Source organism: Orbicella franksi, chromosome 1, assembly GCF_964199315.1.
Source record: "Orbicella franksi chromosome 1, jaOrbFran1.1, whole genome shotgun sequence".
NCBI classification, from domain to species: domain Eukaryota; kingdom Metazoa; phylum Cnidaria; class Anthozoa; order Scleractinia; family Merulinidae; genus Orbicella; species Orbicella franksi.
In genome coordinates, this window is record NC_138145.1 from 15,485,912 (window position 1) to 15,504,060 (window position 18,149).

Below are 18,149 nucleotides of genomic sequence, written 5' to 3' on the forward strand. Positions count from 1 at the left end.
AAAACAAGATCTTTGTGGCTCCTGATCTTAGGTACGGAGCCCCCAATAGGACATTCACCAAAAAAGTTTGAGATGGAAAAAAACAACTTATAAGACGACTTATAACTCGTCCAAGACGACTTATAAGTCCGTACACCTTTTCACTCCTCTAAAACGACTTGTAATTCGACTTACAATTCGTCTATGGCAAGGTATAAGTCGATTTATAACTAGTCCACGGCAAGTTATAATCGACTTCTAACTCGTCCGTGGCGACTTATAACTTGTCCGTGGCGACTTATAAGTCGACTTATACCTCATCCATGGCGACTTATAAGTCGACTTATAAATCGTCTATGGCAACTTATAGGTCGACTTATAACTCATCCTTGCTGACTTACAAGTCCACTTATTATATGACCAGCTTCGTGAGCGGGCAAGATGAATCAAATCCTGCGCTGTGATTGGCTACCCGAGCGGGCAAGATGGAGCTATCTTGTCCACTCGGGACCACCCGCAGTGTCCCGCAAGAAAAATTTCCCCGAAAGCTATATAATAAATCCCTTATAGACCAAGCTAGTTCGGTCAAGACGGCTGGATACTGGCCTAGTTCTTTTTTTGCAAGTTTATGGACCTCGACTCCGTCTCGGTCCATAAACACGCAAAAAAAAGAACTTGGCCAATATCCAGACATCTTGACCTCACACTTGGTCAATAACCCATATTTATAACTCGTCCATGCCGACTTATAAGTCGACTTATAACTCATCCATGCCGACTTCAGTATAAGTCGACTTATAACTCATCCATGCCGACTTATAAGTCGACTTACTAGAACTCGTCCATGTCGACTTATAAGTCAACTTATAAGTCGACATGGAGAGTTATAAGTCGACATAAACGAGTTATAAGTCGACTTGTAAGTCGGCGTGGATGAGTTATAAGTCGACTTATAAGTCGACTTATAAGTCGACATAGACGAGTTATAAGTTAACTTATAAGTCTTCTGAGACGTAAAAGAGTAAGTTGTCTTGGACGAGCTATAAGTCGTTTTATAAGTTGTTTTTCTCCATCTCAAACTTTCTTGGTGAATGTCCTATTGGGGGCTCCGTACTGAGTTCTTTTCACAATTTCCGACGGATGACGTCACGTGAAAAGTTCTTCCTAAAAATAGAGTGGCGGGAATTTCCCGGAAGTCACTGTAACGGGGCCGGACAAACCTTCCTAGAAAGGATCGTGACTGTTTTTTCGTTGCATCTTCCGCAAAATGGCTGCGGCTGCAGTGAGCAGCAATAAAGATGCCAAGCTCGCGATCTGTCGCCTTGTGGAAGAAACAAGTGGGCATGAAACGGTCAGATACTTCGGCCCTGGTTGTCTTGTAAAGTTTGAAAGTGTAGAATTTCTTCATTCCGTAGGAACACCGAAATCAAAGCACTTCTTGGTAGCTAGTAATCAAGTGCTGCGAAAAGATATTCTTGAAACCCTTGAAAAGCAAGAAACAAAAGAGAAAAGTACCAAGAAACGCGAGCCTTCTGTTAGAATGGTGGCCGAATTTCCGGGGATGAAAATCTGGGCAAGGCTCGAACGCAAACCGTTGAACGAGTTATACGGTAAACTGGAAGAGGATGTCTTCGAGTTGGGTGGGATCACTTATTTGGCTGTGACTAAGTTGGAACAAGGTCTCTTTAGGAAAAGCAGCCTGCTAAGCAGAGCCTTGGAGGGAAATGTGTCTTCTCTGATGACTTCTGATCAGCTGCAGTGCGTGGTCTTATGTAGTGAAAGAACAATCGACAAAAAAGATAAGGACGTTGGTCAGAACTTGTCAGCAAAAGTGTACGACCTTCTTCAGCGCGACAGTGTTCTCGCCTGCGACGAGTCGCAATGTCCGAGTTATTTCTTACGAAATGAAGAGAACAAACGTTTCCTCGGAGAAGACGAATTTGGGAACTCAGACGGAAAGCCTTTGGGATCAATTATTCTTAACAGAGATGGCAAGTTTGGAGGAGTGCTGAACTTTATCGAAAACCAACCCGCGCCGGCTATAGTAGGAAGGAGATTTGACACAGGTGATAGCTTGTTAATGTGTATTTTTGTATTTTAAGTCACCTCGGCCAGGCAACCTGAGATTTTCATGGACTTTAATAAGGGGGGGGTACCCATGTCCCCTGTCTGAAATTCGTCACCAGCCATGTCGGCATTTCGCAAGATTCCTAAGTCGCCTGTCGGAATTTCGTCTCAGAGGAGTTGTGTTGGGAAATTTGACCTTGTTCGATTAAAACGAAGCTACACGTATAACACATCGTAATACCTTTGTTTATTAAAAAAAAAAACCCACACAGTGCTCTCAAGTCTCATGCGTTGAGCATGAGGCTCACCCAAACGAATTCAATCTTGCGCTCTCACGCTGAAACTATTATTTCTCACGCATTTAAGGTTCCTCTGCTGTTTTAGTCAAGTACATGTACAACTAAGTATCTCTTTGGATATAATTTACTCCTTGTACGTTTTGCGCTTGCTTCGAACAGTTTTCAGCAGTAGGAATTCTTATGCATGCAGAGCCAGCATTTCTCCAGTCAGTGGGTTTATTGAGGGCAACCCGAAAACACTGACCCGTTGGTCCGCGAACCCCCACAACAGACCAGGTCCGCGGACTACCCTATGGACTGGTCCATGGACTACCCCTACGGACCCCCTCTGCGGACCACCCTAAAATAGTGTAAAAATAATAAATAAAGATTTCACTTATGGGTTGTCTAATAGATTCAAACTCATGTCGGTGATTTTTCGAGTGTTACACTGTGCAAATGTAACAGACTTGGTTTTTTAACACCCGATCCCCCCTCCCAAAAACAAAATGGCCTAAAAGCCATTTTCAGCGTAAGGAGATGCCAATGGTAAGAAGGAAAGTTCTTATAAGTTAATAAAGATGGTGAATTTTAAGCTCGGTAATGAAATGTGAAGGTGAATTAATCAACATGACACGAGCGTGGGACAAAGAAAAATTCTGAGTCCCCGACAGGAATCGAACCCATGACCTCCTGAACACCAGGCGGGCACTCTATCCACTGAGCTACGAGAACTCATGGAGAGCAAGGTCGTTTAACTGAGTTCATATATGATAGGTGTCCTGCATACTGCTAGGATCAACGCTATCGAATTCATTGTGAGTAGTGATAAGTTAATAAAGATGGTGAATTTTAAGCTCGGTAATGAAATGTGAAGGTGAATTAATCAATATGACACGAGCGTGGGACAAAGAAAAATTCTGAGTCCCCGACAGGAATCGAACCCATGACCTCCCGAACACCAGGCGGGCGCTCTATCCACTGAGCTATGAGAACTCATGGAGAGCAAGGTCGTTTAACAGAGTTCATATATGATAGGTGTCCTGCATACTGCTAGGATCAACACTATCGAATTCATCGTGAGTAGTGATAAGTTAATAAAGATGGTGAATTTTAAGCTCGGTAATGAAATGTGAAGGTGAATTAATCAACATGACACGAGCGGGGTTTAACTGAGGGTCATTTAACTGAGTTCATATATGAACTCAGTTAAACGACCTTGCTCTCCATGAGTTCTCGTAGCTCAGTGGATAGAGCGCCCGCCTGGTGTTCAGGACGTCATGGGTTCGATTCCTGTCGGGGACTCAGAATTTTTCTTTGTCCCACGCTCGTGTCATGTCGATTAATTCACCTTCACATTTCACAGGAAAGTTCTTGCCTTCCATTCGTGGCTCAATCTGGCTATGGAAGATATATTTTTAGGCCGTTTATTCTTGTTTGCATCTGGTATTCCGCTGAGTAAATTGTGAAGCCTGGAACGAGTTCACAAGCCCACGGGAGGATGGGCTAAACAAAATGGTAGAGGGGAAAGAACACAAATTGCGAGGCTTCCCGGAGGCTTCCCCGTATGCGTCTTTTGTATACTTCATGGCCACAGCAAAGGAAATGGCAATGTGTAATTATATAAATTGCACCCAAGCCTGAATCCAGGTCTGCCCATTTGCTCGAAATTTCGCCGTCACAAGTAATCTATTAGACAACCTGCAACTGAAATATTTATTTATTATTTTTATTATATTTTGGGGGGTGGTCCGTAGAGGGGGTCCGTAGGGGGAGTCCGTGGACCGGTCCATAGGTAGTCCACGGACCTGGTCCGTAGTGGGGGTCCGCGGACCAGGGGTCAGTGTTTTCAGGTTACCCAGTTTAATGATTACTTTATGGTTACTTTTAAAGTTTCACATTTCAACTCAGAATGAAGGAAAAGACTTCTTAGCTACTTCAATTTTTCAAAATTTTGTAAAGGGCTAGGGGCGTGTTGGGGGGCATATTGGGGGCATGTTTTCTAAGGGCTTGGGCATACTTTTGAGCGAAAATAGAGACTTCCAAAAACTCTGCACGTGAGCAAATGACAGTTGCATTGTTTTCTAAGACCTTCTAATAGCTTCTCAAACTAAATGATTATTCATCAAGTTCAAACAAAGGAGATCATGACTGTTTGCCAGGGTTCAAATAAAGAATGGAAACATATTGCTTCTCCTTAGCAGCTTGTTAACTTTGACAGTACAAAGATATGTTTTACCATACTGGATTATCAAGGATGAACCTAAAAAATGTCCAAAAGGATTTCGGTGGACTTACAGAAAGTTGGAGCTTATATCCACGAGGGGGCTTGTAATTGGGATGTTGGATTGGGGGCTTGAAGTTAGATGTATGTAGAAAATGTATTTATTCACTCACACACTTCTTCGTTTATCTGTCGTTTAGCCTAATTTATTCCTTCCCTCCCTCCCTTTCTCCTTCCATCCCTTCATTCATCCATGTTTTGATGGGTTTTTTCTAGCAAATCTGATCAGTGATATTGCTGCTTTTTATAATACTGGTCATTAATTATAATCTGCACTTTTGTGTATTTCAGCAGCTAGTGAGAGGCATGATGACGTAACTGAAACAGAGAAGCCTGTTGGTGCTTCGGGTGATATTTATCCACTGCTGGATCCTCAGTCAAAGAGTGAAGTAGGAATGGGAACTGAAATGTCCAAGTTTGCTGAACCAGCAGTCACACCAATGACAAGAAATCAGTTTGTGGCAGATTTGACAGGTAGCAACAAGCGTGAAGGCAACTCAGTGGGCCCTGGTGCAGTAGTGGAAGGGGAGAGAGAGCTTCAAGAAAAAAAAGATCCAGGTATACCTTATTGCAGGAAATAGATCTGACGAAATTTATCTACTGAAATGATTGAGAGAAGATTTGCATATCATACAGTGCACTGAGAGATTCCAGGAGAATGTGCTGAAAGGATTGGCTTTTTTGCTAGCTGTTTTGGACTCATGCACATATACATTTTTTGGCCTACATGCATGTTAGGAGACTTACAACCAGGGGTGCCGCATTTGATGATAAAAGTTTGATTGGATGACCACTTAAAATTGTTTTAACAGTTATTTCAGTACAAGATAGACATATGTAAGTAAGTATTTGTAGGCCTGTTGGTGTTATCTGGCTAATTCCGTCCCTTCCCATGCCTTATAAAGGGTCATAGAATGGAGGGGCGGTTGTCCTTGTCAGGGCAAAGGCTTGGAAAAGACAGTAAGTCACCGGACAATGTCCGGCTTAATAATTTAGTGATTTGGCCAGTCAAACTTGTTGACCAGTAACACATTTGATCATATTGTCCCATTCAAAGATGCCACATGTTTCTACCAGGGGTCAAGTAACCTCCAGAAATTTTAATCCCATTGGATGGAAAATAGGGGTAATATTCAATACCTATGGCGCTATCACAAGCCCTGAGGGTGCTGTCTTGTCCGTGGCCATGCCCTCAGACATGCGTGCATGATGAAATTTTAGGTTTTCTTAAGTACCACTCCCTGCATTTTGGCTTTACAGGTGGCAACAAAAGTTTAAAGGAAAGCATGATGTTCAAGTGGAATTTCCTCACGCATGGAGGGGTTCAACCTCCCAACCCCCCTTACCCCCACTTTGTGGGCTATTATGTAGCAATATATCATAATATTTGTATCCGATCAAGTTTTAAGGTTAACACAACACCTTGGGAGTTCTACTTTTGTCACATTTTTCTCTTTAAGGAATTTAAGTGAAACAAAAAGGTTGCTATAAAACATCGCCATTAAAACAAATCACATAATGGTGAATAAATCTTGTCACTTTAAGTGTTCATGCTTTTTGTAACTTAAACAGTACAATATGTTTATATGTACTCTACTTTAAAATGTCACTTGTGAGTCTAAGAACATCTAAGAGGCTTTACGTGGACTCAATGTATCTTCAAGAGGGGGTTTGTAAGTGGGTGGTGGGATTGGTTGCTTAAAATTAAAGACTGGCAAATTTAGAAAATATATTTATTCCCTCACACACACTCACTTATTTATCTGTTCTCCCTCCTACTTCCATCCATTCATCCATTTATTTTGTAATTCTTCCTGCAAATCTGATCAGATTGCTCATTAGCTACTGGCCATATAAAGTAATCTGTGTGGTTGCGTATTTCAGCAGCTAGTGAGAGGCGTGATGACATACCTGAAGGAGAGATGCCTGTTGGTGGCTCAGGTGGAATTTATCCACTGCTGGATCCTCAGTCAAAGAGTGAAGTAGGAACAGAAACTGAAATGTCCAAGGTTGCTGAACCAGCTGTCACACTGCTGATAAGAAATCTGTTTGTGGCAGATTTGACAAATGGCAACAGAGGTGCAGGTGACTCAGTGGACCCTGGTGCAGTTGTGGATGGAGAGAGGGAGCTTCAAGGTAAAAAAGGTACATGTATACTTTATTGTAGAAACTATTTTTACCAAAATAATTAGAAATGATTGGGAAAAGATTTGTGTATTGTACATAGACTGCTGGAAGTTTGTTTTTCTCTCAAAATTCAGCAGGAAGTATGGGGTGGGACATTTCAGCCTAAGATTAGGATGAGACGTGTACAGGCCACTCGCTCATACCGCCCTTTGCATAACCAGCCATCTCTTTAACACCCTAGACTGTTCACAGCCTCTCTATTTTTCAACACATGTGAAAGAAAAAGTGAGCGTGAGTCACACAGGGGTGGGGGCAGGAAGGCAGGCAAGAGAAGCAAGCCAAATGAAGAATAGAGAGACTGAAGACACCTTTGGAAAAAAGTGGTTTCATGAGGCTCCTCCTCCTGTTATCGCCTTATGTCTGACAGCTCTGCTTCTTGACCAATTAAATAAATTGGACCAATTAAATTTGAGCAGTAAATTGCTCCTCTAATTGATTTACTCTGTTTGCAAACAATAATACGTGCATTTGGATGTCGAGGATGTCATCTCAGAAAACCATTACTCCAAAAAAAAACTTGCAAAAAGGGGGAGAAAGCCAAAATCAAGCAGTCCTTTTGATTTTTGTGGGATATGCACTTGTTCCTTTGCTACGGTATTCGCTTGAGGAATTTTGGTAAGACTTCTCATGCACCAACAGAAAATGTCTTTGTTGAGCCTAAACACGAAGGTGTTACACTAAGCAGGACACAATTGTGTGTGTAGTGGGAATCTTCGTTCTTCAACATCTTTTAAAATTTTGCATCCAAAAATCTTTTACAGCACCAAAAACAAACTTGTATTTCACTTCTCCAATGAGCAGAAGCACATCGTCCTTTGTTGACAAAATGATGGAAGGAATCCTGAGCTCTTCCATCTCTATTATTTCATCTTAAATGATACTTTTGAGTGGCGAAACAATGAGAACAACAACATTCGCACCATTTGCATTTCTTTTGCTGTTGCATAGAGTTGATATATCAGACTTTTCTCAGAGCCGGTCAGCAAAATTGTAATGATGTCCTTCGACTGAGGAAGATGAACAACCTTTTTCTGTTCAACTTCCAGTAAAGAAACATGTGAAAATTTCTCTAAACAGTATTCTAACAAATGCTCACTTAGGAATCATGGCATGTGTCAAAGATGACAACTACTGCAAACTGCAAAACATGCCTGGACCCAACCTGGACGCAATCACGATCACTCGTTGTTAAGGTGATGACTATTTTATTTCTCTGTCAACTAATGGGAATTTCCTGTTTCTGGAGAAACAGGGAATTCACTTTTTTCCAAAGATGTCTACAGCCCCTCTATTTTTCTCAGTCCCTACCCCCTACCCTCTGAGGTCTCTTGTTTTGCACTGGTGTCCATTTCTCTCAAGATTTTATCCTCACATTAAACAATCTAATAAAGATACATGAAATAGAGGGCTCTCTACAGTCTAATCTTACCCTAAGAGGAAACACTAAGGCATCCCAGTCCCTCCTCGTCCATCATGCATTTTTTCAAGTTTGTGTTCGCAGATTAACACTAGCTCATTAGACCCTAAGAGAAAAAGATCGACTGCCAGCAGCCTATATTATATCTACTGAGTATAATGAAAAAGTCAAACTGTTAGTATCAGGATGTACTAAAGGGATTCGCTACTGTTTGCTAGCTGTTTTAGTGGTACACTGTAGTTGTAGTTCAAGTACTGAGGGACAAACAAGGCTGTGTTCTAAGAAAAATTACATGAGCCCAAAGGTTCCTATCCATGAAATTCTGGGTGCCCAGCACTTAAGTTTATGTGAAAAACGTATGATTTTCCAGTTGTCCAAAGGTGGAAGCTTCTGTCGCCTGTGGCACCCAGGCACTTCCAGAGCATCGAGCCCTGACAAATAACACTTAGTTTCATGTATTGGAAATGGAAATTAAAATTAATTTGTTGCATGTCTAAAATTTGAAAACTAGTGTTAACAAATTTTTGCCTGCCTGGTTTGACCATCTAGAGGAAAGTTTATCTCATAAAGAAGATGATTACAAATGATTACAAATAAAGTAGATGTTGCTTTCCTGGAATTAAAGGTAATTTTTTGCAAAAAATTACAAACTTCTGAGAAATGAACTTCACATGAAACTTACAACATATACACATACTTTATTTGGTGAATTAGGTGTGAATTTTGAATAAAAATATATTTTATGAACTGGAGACATAAAGGGGAGAATTCCTGATTTTGTAAAGCTAATATAGAAGTTATGTGTACTCCTATTTTTCTCAGATTTTGCTAAAGGAAAACAATCGCCTACAGAAAACTCCTACAGATCTTTTGACTTAAACAGTTCAGAAAACAAAGCTGAATTTGAACAAGACTTCAAAGGAGAGGTGTGTGTGGTGGATTTGCCTTCTGAGAATGGCAGTAGAGACTTACCGGATCCAGTAGAACCAGAGCAGAGGGCCTATACAAACAACAATGGGGAACCATCACTGCAAGATCCAGCAGAATATTTGAGTGATCAAGATGATGACTTCAGTGTTGACAAAAGGAACAATAACCATGGGCTGCCGGCACAAGCTTGTCAAGGCCAAGGCAATGAAAGAAGGTCTAGTTTTCCCCCTGATCTACCAAAGAAAGTTGAGAACCCCCTAGTGAAGCGTTCAACTAGTGTTTTAAACCAGTTGAATACTGCTGGGAGACACAGAAAATTTGGGCTAGGTAACAGTCAGTTTTGTTGTCATGTATTAAGCGCAGTTCTGCCTCCATGTTTCTACGTTTTGCAAAACAATGAAAAAAATCTGATTATAAGATATTTGAATTCTTTGTCCCATGTACCCTCAAATTCGCTTCTTTTGAGCTCATCATTTAGCTACAGGTTCGTTTTCAAATGTCTCTTTGTTATGAGAAGGATAGCAACATGAAAAAGACTCATTTATATTATTACAAAATGATTTATCTCTGTTAACTTTATTATTTCTTTTTTGAAACATTTGTCTCTTGAGACCACCCCCCCCCCCCCCCCCGCCACCTTAACATTTCCAGTGACCTTCCATGGGGTAGGTATGGGTTTTTACTGCCACCAGACATTCACTCAAAGAAGCTCTTCCATTTTCTAACTCTTGCACACTAATAAGAAGTTTCTTTGGTAAAGACTCGGCAATAAAAACCAGTGATAAAAGCAAACCACGTTTTGACCTCGGAGAGGGGACACGTTCTTTTTTATCACTGATTATTATTACCAAATCTGGCCCACTACGTATAGGTATTGACCATTATTTTAAAATGTTAGGCACCAATGCATAATTTGCATGCTGTTGCTGCTGCTGTCTCAGAATTTAAAAGTACCTGTAACTTTTCCCATGTCAATTTAGGTGACTCGTTAGAAAAGACCTTATTGAGTTCTTTGGAGGTCTTGGAAGCATCAAGTAGATCCTTGGATAAAGAATATAGATATGGTCGATGCAAGTGCTGGAAACACCTCGCTGAGATCTTTGGCATTTCCAAGGAAGAGTATGAGAGCTTTAAATGTAATCAAGTTCATAGTCCTACGGAGGTTATGTTTGAGTATCTGGGGTCAGTTATGCCTGATATCACAGTAGGTGATCTGAAAGATGGCTTAGCCAAAATAGAGAGGCAAGATGTCACAGACATACTTATAAAACATGAAACCTGTGAGTATGGTTTGGTTAGAGATACTGTATTGTCATTTGTACTTTTATTTTCATTTGGAAATGATGACAAAAATAGTTGCCTTATTAATTGTTTTTTTTTTTTTTTAACCAAAATGGAAGAGGCAAATGTCACTCGTCCTCTTCGCCCCTTCGTGAGTGGAGCATAAGCCCACAAAGAGGCAAATGTCAAGAGATTTAAATTTTTCCATTTGGCAGAAAAATAGAGGTTTTTATTTTCTTTTTTCCTTTAAGTCAAAGTAGTTGGTTGCCACTTTGCCACCTATGGTACTGTTGATCTGTCGGTGATGACACAAGAGAAGCAGAGAGACGCTAATACTCCATATCAATGTTATTATCTCAGTAGATGTCCCCAAACATGGTTTGATCTTTCATAGTGTTGGCTTGGAGGATCTGGGTAGCTTGTTATGATAGCTTACACTAGCCCAGTGATTGGTCTTGTGACCGCAAACCATGCAGACTATTTTCTTCTAGGACTACCTTTTTCTGTTTTTTTCATTTTATTTTTAGCCTGTCAGCTCACAGTTCTAGTGATTTTGTTTCAGGGAATCCATCTGCACTGAATGATGAAACCTTAGTGTGCAGTCTTTTTGATAGTGATCCAGATATCATTGGAGAAATGGCTGTCTTCTTAGACAAGCAGAAAACCGGTTTGAAAAACTGGTCACATTTGGCAGCCAAGTTGGGTGTAACAAGGAAGATTTTCAAGACTTTTGAAACTTCCAGCACTGGCAATCCCACAGAGGAATTTTTCGAAATTGTAGAAGTTCAGTTCCCAAAGTTGACTGTTGGAGAATTGATCAGTCACCTGGAAGCTATAGAAAGGCGTGATGTGATAAATGCAATCAAAAGTGCCAAAAGTTAGTGTAATCTTTATTGTTTTATATCTCTTGCAAACTAGAATTCTTATTTTTCAAACCCTTCCTCCAGGAAACATGGCCTGGTGTCAAGATACCCATTGTGGCAAAAGGCTTGAATCCCCGGGGGGTAACCCCAGAAAATTGGGTGGGGAAGTGCGGCCCGCTTCCCAAAACCCTCACCCTATTTTAGACCTAAATATATCATTTTCCCTACCCTATTCATGACCTGACCAATATTTTGATACCCTATTTATGGTCTTTGCGGCTGGCACAGTAGCTCTAAACATAATTTATGAAGGGCTTTTGTTGATGGTCTTATCGATAATGCTGAAAAAGTAGCTTTTTCTAAAAACACTCTTAATTTGAGACCAGAGTTCAAAAACCATAACCTATTTCTGACTAAAATGGCCAAAATCAATAGCCTAGTTTATGACCAAAACGGCTACAAAACCCTACCCTTTGGGGCCGTACATACTTACATAGACCATGTTTGTGATTTGTTGTTATTGTTTTTTAGTTTCAGAAGGTTCTGTGATGAAAGACCTGATTGCAGAACCAGACGTCATGGACACTGTGTGTGAACTGTTCAACACAAGGAAGCGCACTACTAAGGTGTCAGGATTGAAACACCTAGGAAGAAAATTAGGGATCAAGAAGGAGATTTTGGATGACCTGTTACCCAAACAAGAAGTAGCGGAAAGTCCTACAGAAGCGCTTATCCGTCATCTTAATGCAAAAAATCCATCCTTAACTTTAGAGAACTTCATTTGGGCACTACACTTCATTGACCGACCTGATGTCCATGCTGTGTTGGATCCCTATTTGCCAGGTACAGTTCTAGTAAGATTATAAATTGTGATACGATATATTGATTAGCCAAGCGCGAGGGCTTGACTGGGAGAATATTGGCCAGAGGTATTGACGGTACAGACCAAGCACAGCGACGTTCGTACAAAAAAAGCCCGAGGCCCGTTTCTCGAAGGTCCCGAAAAGTCTTCGCACCCGGAAAGCTGTAGCAAAATCTCAAACCTTATGATTACACAGCTTTTTTTACTGTCACATACTCTTAATATAAACGGAAGTTTCATTCCGCATAAGAAGTTTCAGGCGTATACCTCTCTCTCTTTAGATACCAATTAACTAAAAATGGCTTTTCGGGTCCGAAAAGTCTCCGGGACTTTCGAGAAACAGGCCTCAGGGCCGATATTCTCCTAGTACGGTACCGAGCAAACAAGTAGGAGATTTATTATACGACTGAAAAATTAATGCTGAGAAAAAATCACAGACTGGAAAAACTTCAAGCGCGCAATTCTGATTGGGAGTCGACTAGGTGTATAATTATGTCTGATGTTAAACAACACAAAAAAGGGAAAGACAATTGGCAGAAAAAAACAGTGAATCTTTTAAGCGAAAGCAAGTTCTTTCACAAACGTATGCCATCAGGAGGTCTTCAAGACTGATCGTAAGGAATCATTCTGAACAGTGCACGGTTGAAAAAGTTAAAAAAGTATACAGAAGGTTGGTGAGCAGTGACGAATGATTTACATATATACTCATGCATCAACATAATAATTGTGCTTTGTTTCCATGTTTAGATGGATGCATTCCAAATCTCTTGAAGACGTGTGACTGTGAAAGTTGTAAGCAGGCTTCACTGAAACAAGGTGAAGAGGAACGGTAAAAGTGTGCCAGCTTGACAAATTGTCAAAAAGTTTTGTGTGCAGTTACTCAGTAACAGTTGACTCTGGTTGAGCATAAACACCAGTATTTTTGAATACTCATTCTTAACCCTATCAACTCTGAAAGCATAGCAGTTTTGTTTAAAGAAAAAGATCATCCGGTAGACTCCCTCTATGTCGAGCTCTCACGGGTAATAGCCCTATAATTATTATCACGGGGCCCATTCACACTTGGTCTGAAATAGCGAGGGAATAACCGAGTTCGAGATGGCCCATAGCAACTCATCCCTCGTAATACTCACAAGAAGTCCGTGTCAAAATGACGAGATTCAGTTCCGATAACGAAGAAATCGAGGTAGATCGTGTTCAAAATAGCGAGAGCCTACTGTCGATGAAGGAAGTACAGAACTGGCTTCCCCAATGTCCATTAATAATTAAGTGCGATTAGCATATTTTTAATGTATAGTTAGCGTATTTCTTGCTTGTTTAAGAAATATTTCAAGTTTTAAAATAAGAATCCATGGCTTATTCTTAAAGAAGTAAACAACATAAGATTAATAATGTATTTTTAACATCACTCGTAAATAGTTTAAAGAAACGCTTTGCGATTACTAGTGTCCCTGTGATGGGCTTTTACTTTTAATAGTGAACATTTTGCATGAGATTGTAAGAAAAAAACAGCGCTTAGCTTTGAGAGTAAATGTTAGATTAGGGAGGACGATTTTAAAAGTTGATATAAGTTAACATTTTTAGGCGTAAAACTACAATTTTAGGTTTGTCGAATCATTCCAGATGCTTGACCAAAACAATTTGATAGAAAAATATAGGAAGAATTGAATGAAACACTAATTTTTCTGCGGGGAAAAATATTTTTTTGCAGTGGTAAGTTATCAAACAACTTCATCATCATACAAAGGGAACCTCTTATAGGTACCAATTTCGCAATTTCGCGATGGAGACTGATGCGGGGACTCTTTTGAATGTCAGTGACCTGAACCTGAATATAGCTATATGTTATATCATATCTTAATGCGAATTTAAAGTACCGTGAAGATACTAAAAATGGCCCGCGTCCAAGCCTAACAACTAGTGGTTTAACTAAACAAGGTTAAAAATAAGTTGCTCATACCGTGCACACCCCACAACTCAACAAGGTAAAAACCTGTTTGATTAAAATAGGCTAGTAAAGTGGTTTGTTATATGTGTTCTCAAGATGACTGCAAAGCGTAATCGACAAATTGGGAAATCCTAAACCAGATTTAGTTAAACTGGTTTAATTAGTATGAATGGGGTATGAGTCCAAAATCTTTAACATTGCCTGGGTGGAGAGGAGGGGGAGACTTATCCTCCAATATTGCAAATTGAAGACGTTGTTACAACTGTAGAACTGAATAATTGTTCCATTATTTTTGGTACTCGTTGTACGGTTTCCCAGCTACTTTTTTAGGCCCCTCTTAATACGAGCTTAATTTGTCCCCGGTGGGAGGGTCATCCTCCATACCGAGCCATCTTGGCCGAGAGAACGTTCATAGCGCCAAACGTTTTATGAGACATCACAAAGTTGGCTTGGGAGACAGAGTGACCCTGGATGGAGGGTCAAATTTTTATTTAAACTAGATTAGATCTTACATTGTAAATTTTTTAATTCTTATTTTGTAATTATTCTTTTTTGTTTATTTACACACGACCCCACAAGCTGCAAGCTCAATTACTGATCGTGTTTAAATAAAGGTTACGTACTTACTTGGTCGTTTTGAAGGTAGGGCGACCCTGGAGGTGGGGTGGGGATGTAACGTTTTTCCATATTGACACTATGGACATGTACGACTCGCCTACCAGGCTACCAAATAAGGGCAAGTCAGGACATATAGAGCATGCACGGAAGCCGAGGAGAATCTATGCGTCGATCAGAAGGGGCAACGTTCGGTAAAAGGTGGCTCGGGAACAGGGGAACCCTCCTACTAGGGGCCTATCTTCTCCACGGAATAGCCCCTTTAGGTTGCGATGAGGATTTCGCATCGTAAGTCTATCGTGAACGTCCTTGTGAAAATTTTGCACATCCAGCTCAATTAATACCCTGTACTCCCCAGTCAGTTTGTAAACTTAAACTACACCAACGTCATAACGCCAGTCTGAAGCCATGACTTGCCATGATCTATCTAGTGGTTAATTTCAAGGATACCAGACGCAAAAAGTTAAATCACAAGGACCACACAATAGAAGCCTGCTAAGTAAAGTAAGTAAGTAACTCAGTTTATTTCAACTCGGGTTGATGAGACTGATTAGGCCCGTAGCAATACGGTCACGCTAATATGCCGAGAAAAATATGCTAGCATAGCCCCCTTCGTGCGGTAACACAATAGTTAAACGAACTGTTGTTGAATTAACAAATAAAGAAGCCTAAGCCGTGTATTACACTGTGATAAAACACGACGGGCACTTCTCGCGTGTTCTCAAGTATCCGGAGTTTTTTATCACAGTGTACTACACGGCTTAGACTTCTTCATTTGCTTTATGATGTATACTGAGGTAATGTGGCAAAAAACAATAAAACACGCTTTTTCTATGTTTTATACTCTGATATAACATTGGTTTTTGACCAATCAGAGCGCGCGCAGGGTCCTATCTGTATTATAAAATGTAATAAAGAATTTAAAATTAGGAGTTCTTGTTGTCTCGATCCCACTATGCCAGGCATGATTAGACTTCGAAGGATATTTTCACTGAAAATGTTTCGGTGGGAACAATCGTTCCTGTTGAAATTCGCTCGTCACTGTCCGCTCACACTCTGGGTGATAATTGGCATTTGAAAGTTCCGGATTCCGATTTTCCCGGTCACAAAAGGGATCAGGTAAATACGGATTCTTTGAAGTAGTCTACCTTAACTTTTGGACAAGACTTGAATCTTCTGCGTAACCATCGAACACCTTGTTAGATTAATCTGACTCATTGAACGTTCAGCTTATTCTCTCAACCTCCCAAGGGAAATGCATGTTCCTTTGAGCCCTTAAAAAATTTATCATTCCCGGCCTTTATTTTTAAAATTTCCTGATTGCCTTTATGATCAATACAAAACGTATAAAAACTGAATTGATAAATATCGTTGGAGTCCTGCGCTTCTCAAGCGAACCCGAGCTTTGCAAAAATTTGCAATGTTACGTTGCTTCCTTTTGTGAACCAAGGATGATGATGATGATGATAATAATAAAGGTTCTTATTGCGAATTTAGAATTCTCAATGCACTTACAATTGCATATGATTAAAAAGAATAAAAACCTAACTAAAAGACTGATGCAATTATTAAAATTTATGACTAGGTTAAAAACTATTACAAAAAAGAAATGGTTTAAGGTTCTTTTTAAAAATCGCTATGCTCTCAGACTGTTTGATATGAAAAGGTAGGTGGAAGGAGGCCTTGGCAGCTTTGCAGATTAAGATATGCAATTTGTAAGCGCCCTGTTGCTTGCCATTATTATTCTATTGGAGCCGTGTTTGAAAGAAATCGGATTCTGGGAATGAACTTCAATAGTTACTGACTACGAAGCTGTCTTTGACCTTATCACTGGAATTCCAGTTGTTGCATTATTTGTTACTTTGTAACTTTTTTTAGCTACTTTCTTAAGGTGCATTGCTTCCAACAACCATGACAGTAGTTACAGGTGGTAGTAACCTCCATTTATTTGGGAATAATTATTGCTTCCAATCAGAGCGCACCTTTTTCCACGCCTGTATGGAAAACTAAGAAACCATCGACATCTAAGAAAACTGTTGAAGCAACCTTTGGGGAAATCAGCAGATCACCCCAGCACTCTCTTGTTTGGTTACTTCACTCTTAAGGTCCGGTAATACGGGCAGCATTTTTCTTCAACTTGTCTCGCAACATTGTTGCATTGCAAGTTGAAACCCTCTGTTGCGCGTATTACCACGTTTGTGACCAACTTGTCTCGCAGCAAAATACAGTGTTGCAGGTTGAGGCAACATGTTGCGCAGAGTAGACTCGAGTTCTACTTTCTGCAACAAGTTTTTGTTTTGTTGCTCGTATTACCACTGAAGCTACAACTTGTCTCGCAACAAATTTGAATTCAACGCTTCTAATTGGCTGTCACGAAGCGCGGGAAATTAAAAAAAAAAAACATGGCGGACGGTGAAGACGAGCCTGAATTCGAAGTAGACCAGTAACTCTCGGAAAGTCATAAATTTGCCCTGTACAAAGACCTCGAGGGCTATCATAGTCTTTAGGACACCTCGTTTGTCCCTTCAAAACAAGCAGCAAAAAAGACGAAAGGCTTGGAAGAACTGTCGCAAAACTACAACTTTTCGCCTAGCTTCATACCGACGGAACTTCGCTGGCACTGAAAATTAAGAATAAAATGACGGCCAGAAGTCGAAGTGGAAGTTCGTCGAAACGCTAAATTATATGGAAAGAAGGAACCATCTTTATTTACACACGATTGACCAATTATACGTGTAGAATTCCGCAGACTTGCAACACTGTACTTTGCTGCGGAACAAGTTGGTCACAATCGTGGTAATACGTGCAACAGAGGGTTTCAACTTGCAATGCAACAATGTTGCGAGACAAGTTGAAGAAAAATGTTGCCCGTATTACCGGACCTTTAATTTCAATGATCTCTCTAGTACAGTTGTCACCACGTTTTTCTACTTCTGCTCTTGACTGATTACAACAACTATTACAACAACTAGGAGTTCACTCGTCACGTTCCTTTTAAAAGGACAACCACATGATCCATCAAATCACTGTCAAACTGTCAATTATGCGCAGTTCGCATAAGGTTCTATACCGACTGCTCACAAACTAATTAGCGTATTTTCCTTCGAGGTTATCAAGGTTGATTAAAACATTTTCTACCTTGATTTTAACCGACCATTCCTAAGTGGTTGACCAAAATATGGTAACGTGAGTAATATAAAAGTTACAATCTTGGTTTTTATTGATTAAAAGTTTAGGATAACACTAAGTTTAGAAGTAAAGGGTGATGTCATAAATTTCTTGCGACATAAGTGTTACTAACAAAACAATTGTACAATCCCAAGTTCGTGGGTTGGCCTTTCTCAAATTCTGAACCTGCCTAGTCCATATCATTATCTGTACGTGCTCTCGAGTTTCAACATATTCAAGGAATCGCCACCATGTTTAGGTGGTTCGAAA

The 18,149-nt window shown here is 40.2% G+C and overlaps 1 protein-coding gene across 7 annotated transcripts in view; it reads left to right on the plus strand.

The window, feature by feature from the left end:
- The window catches only part of LOC145492328 (uncharacterized), a 39,926-nt gene extending 24,297 nt beyond the window's left edge, over positions 1 to 15,629 (plus strand). For 3 of the 7 annotated variants that reach the window (XM_081471798.1, XM_081471779.1, XM_081471761.1), the window contains 7 exons: positions 4,900 to 5,166; positions 6,493 to 6,753; positions 9,035 to 9,469; positions 10,123 to 10,422; positions 10,986 to 11,300; positions 11,818 to 12,129; positions 12,896 to 15,629. In XM_081471798.1, the coding sequence (XP_081327924.1) occupies positions 4,900 to 5,166; positions 6,493 to 6,753; positions 9,035 to 9,469; positions 10,123 to 10,422; positions 10,986 to 11,300; positions 11,818 to 12,129; positions 12,896 to 12,981 (1,976 nt within the window). In that variant the 3' untranslated portion in view covers positions 12,982 to 15,629. Of the gene's footprint in view, positions 1 to 1,246; positions 2,046 to 4,899; positions 5,167 to 6,492; positions 6,754 to 9,034; positions 9,470 to 10,122; positions 10,423 to 10,985; positions 11,301 to 11,817; positions 12,130 to 12,895 lie in introns of those variants that run through there. The other 4 variants (XM_081471790.1, XM_081471803.1, XM_081471770.1 and 1 more) reach the window with 4 other exon arrangements.
- The last annotated feature ends 2,520 nt before the right edge of the window (positions 15,630 to 18,149 follow it).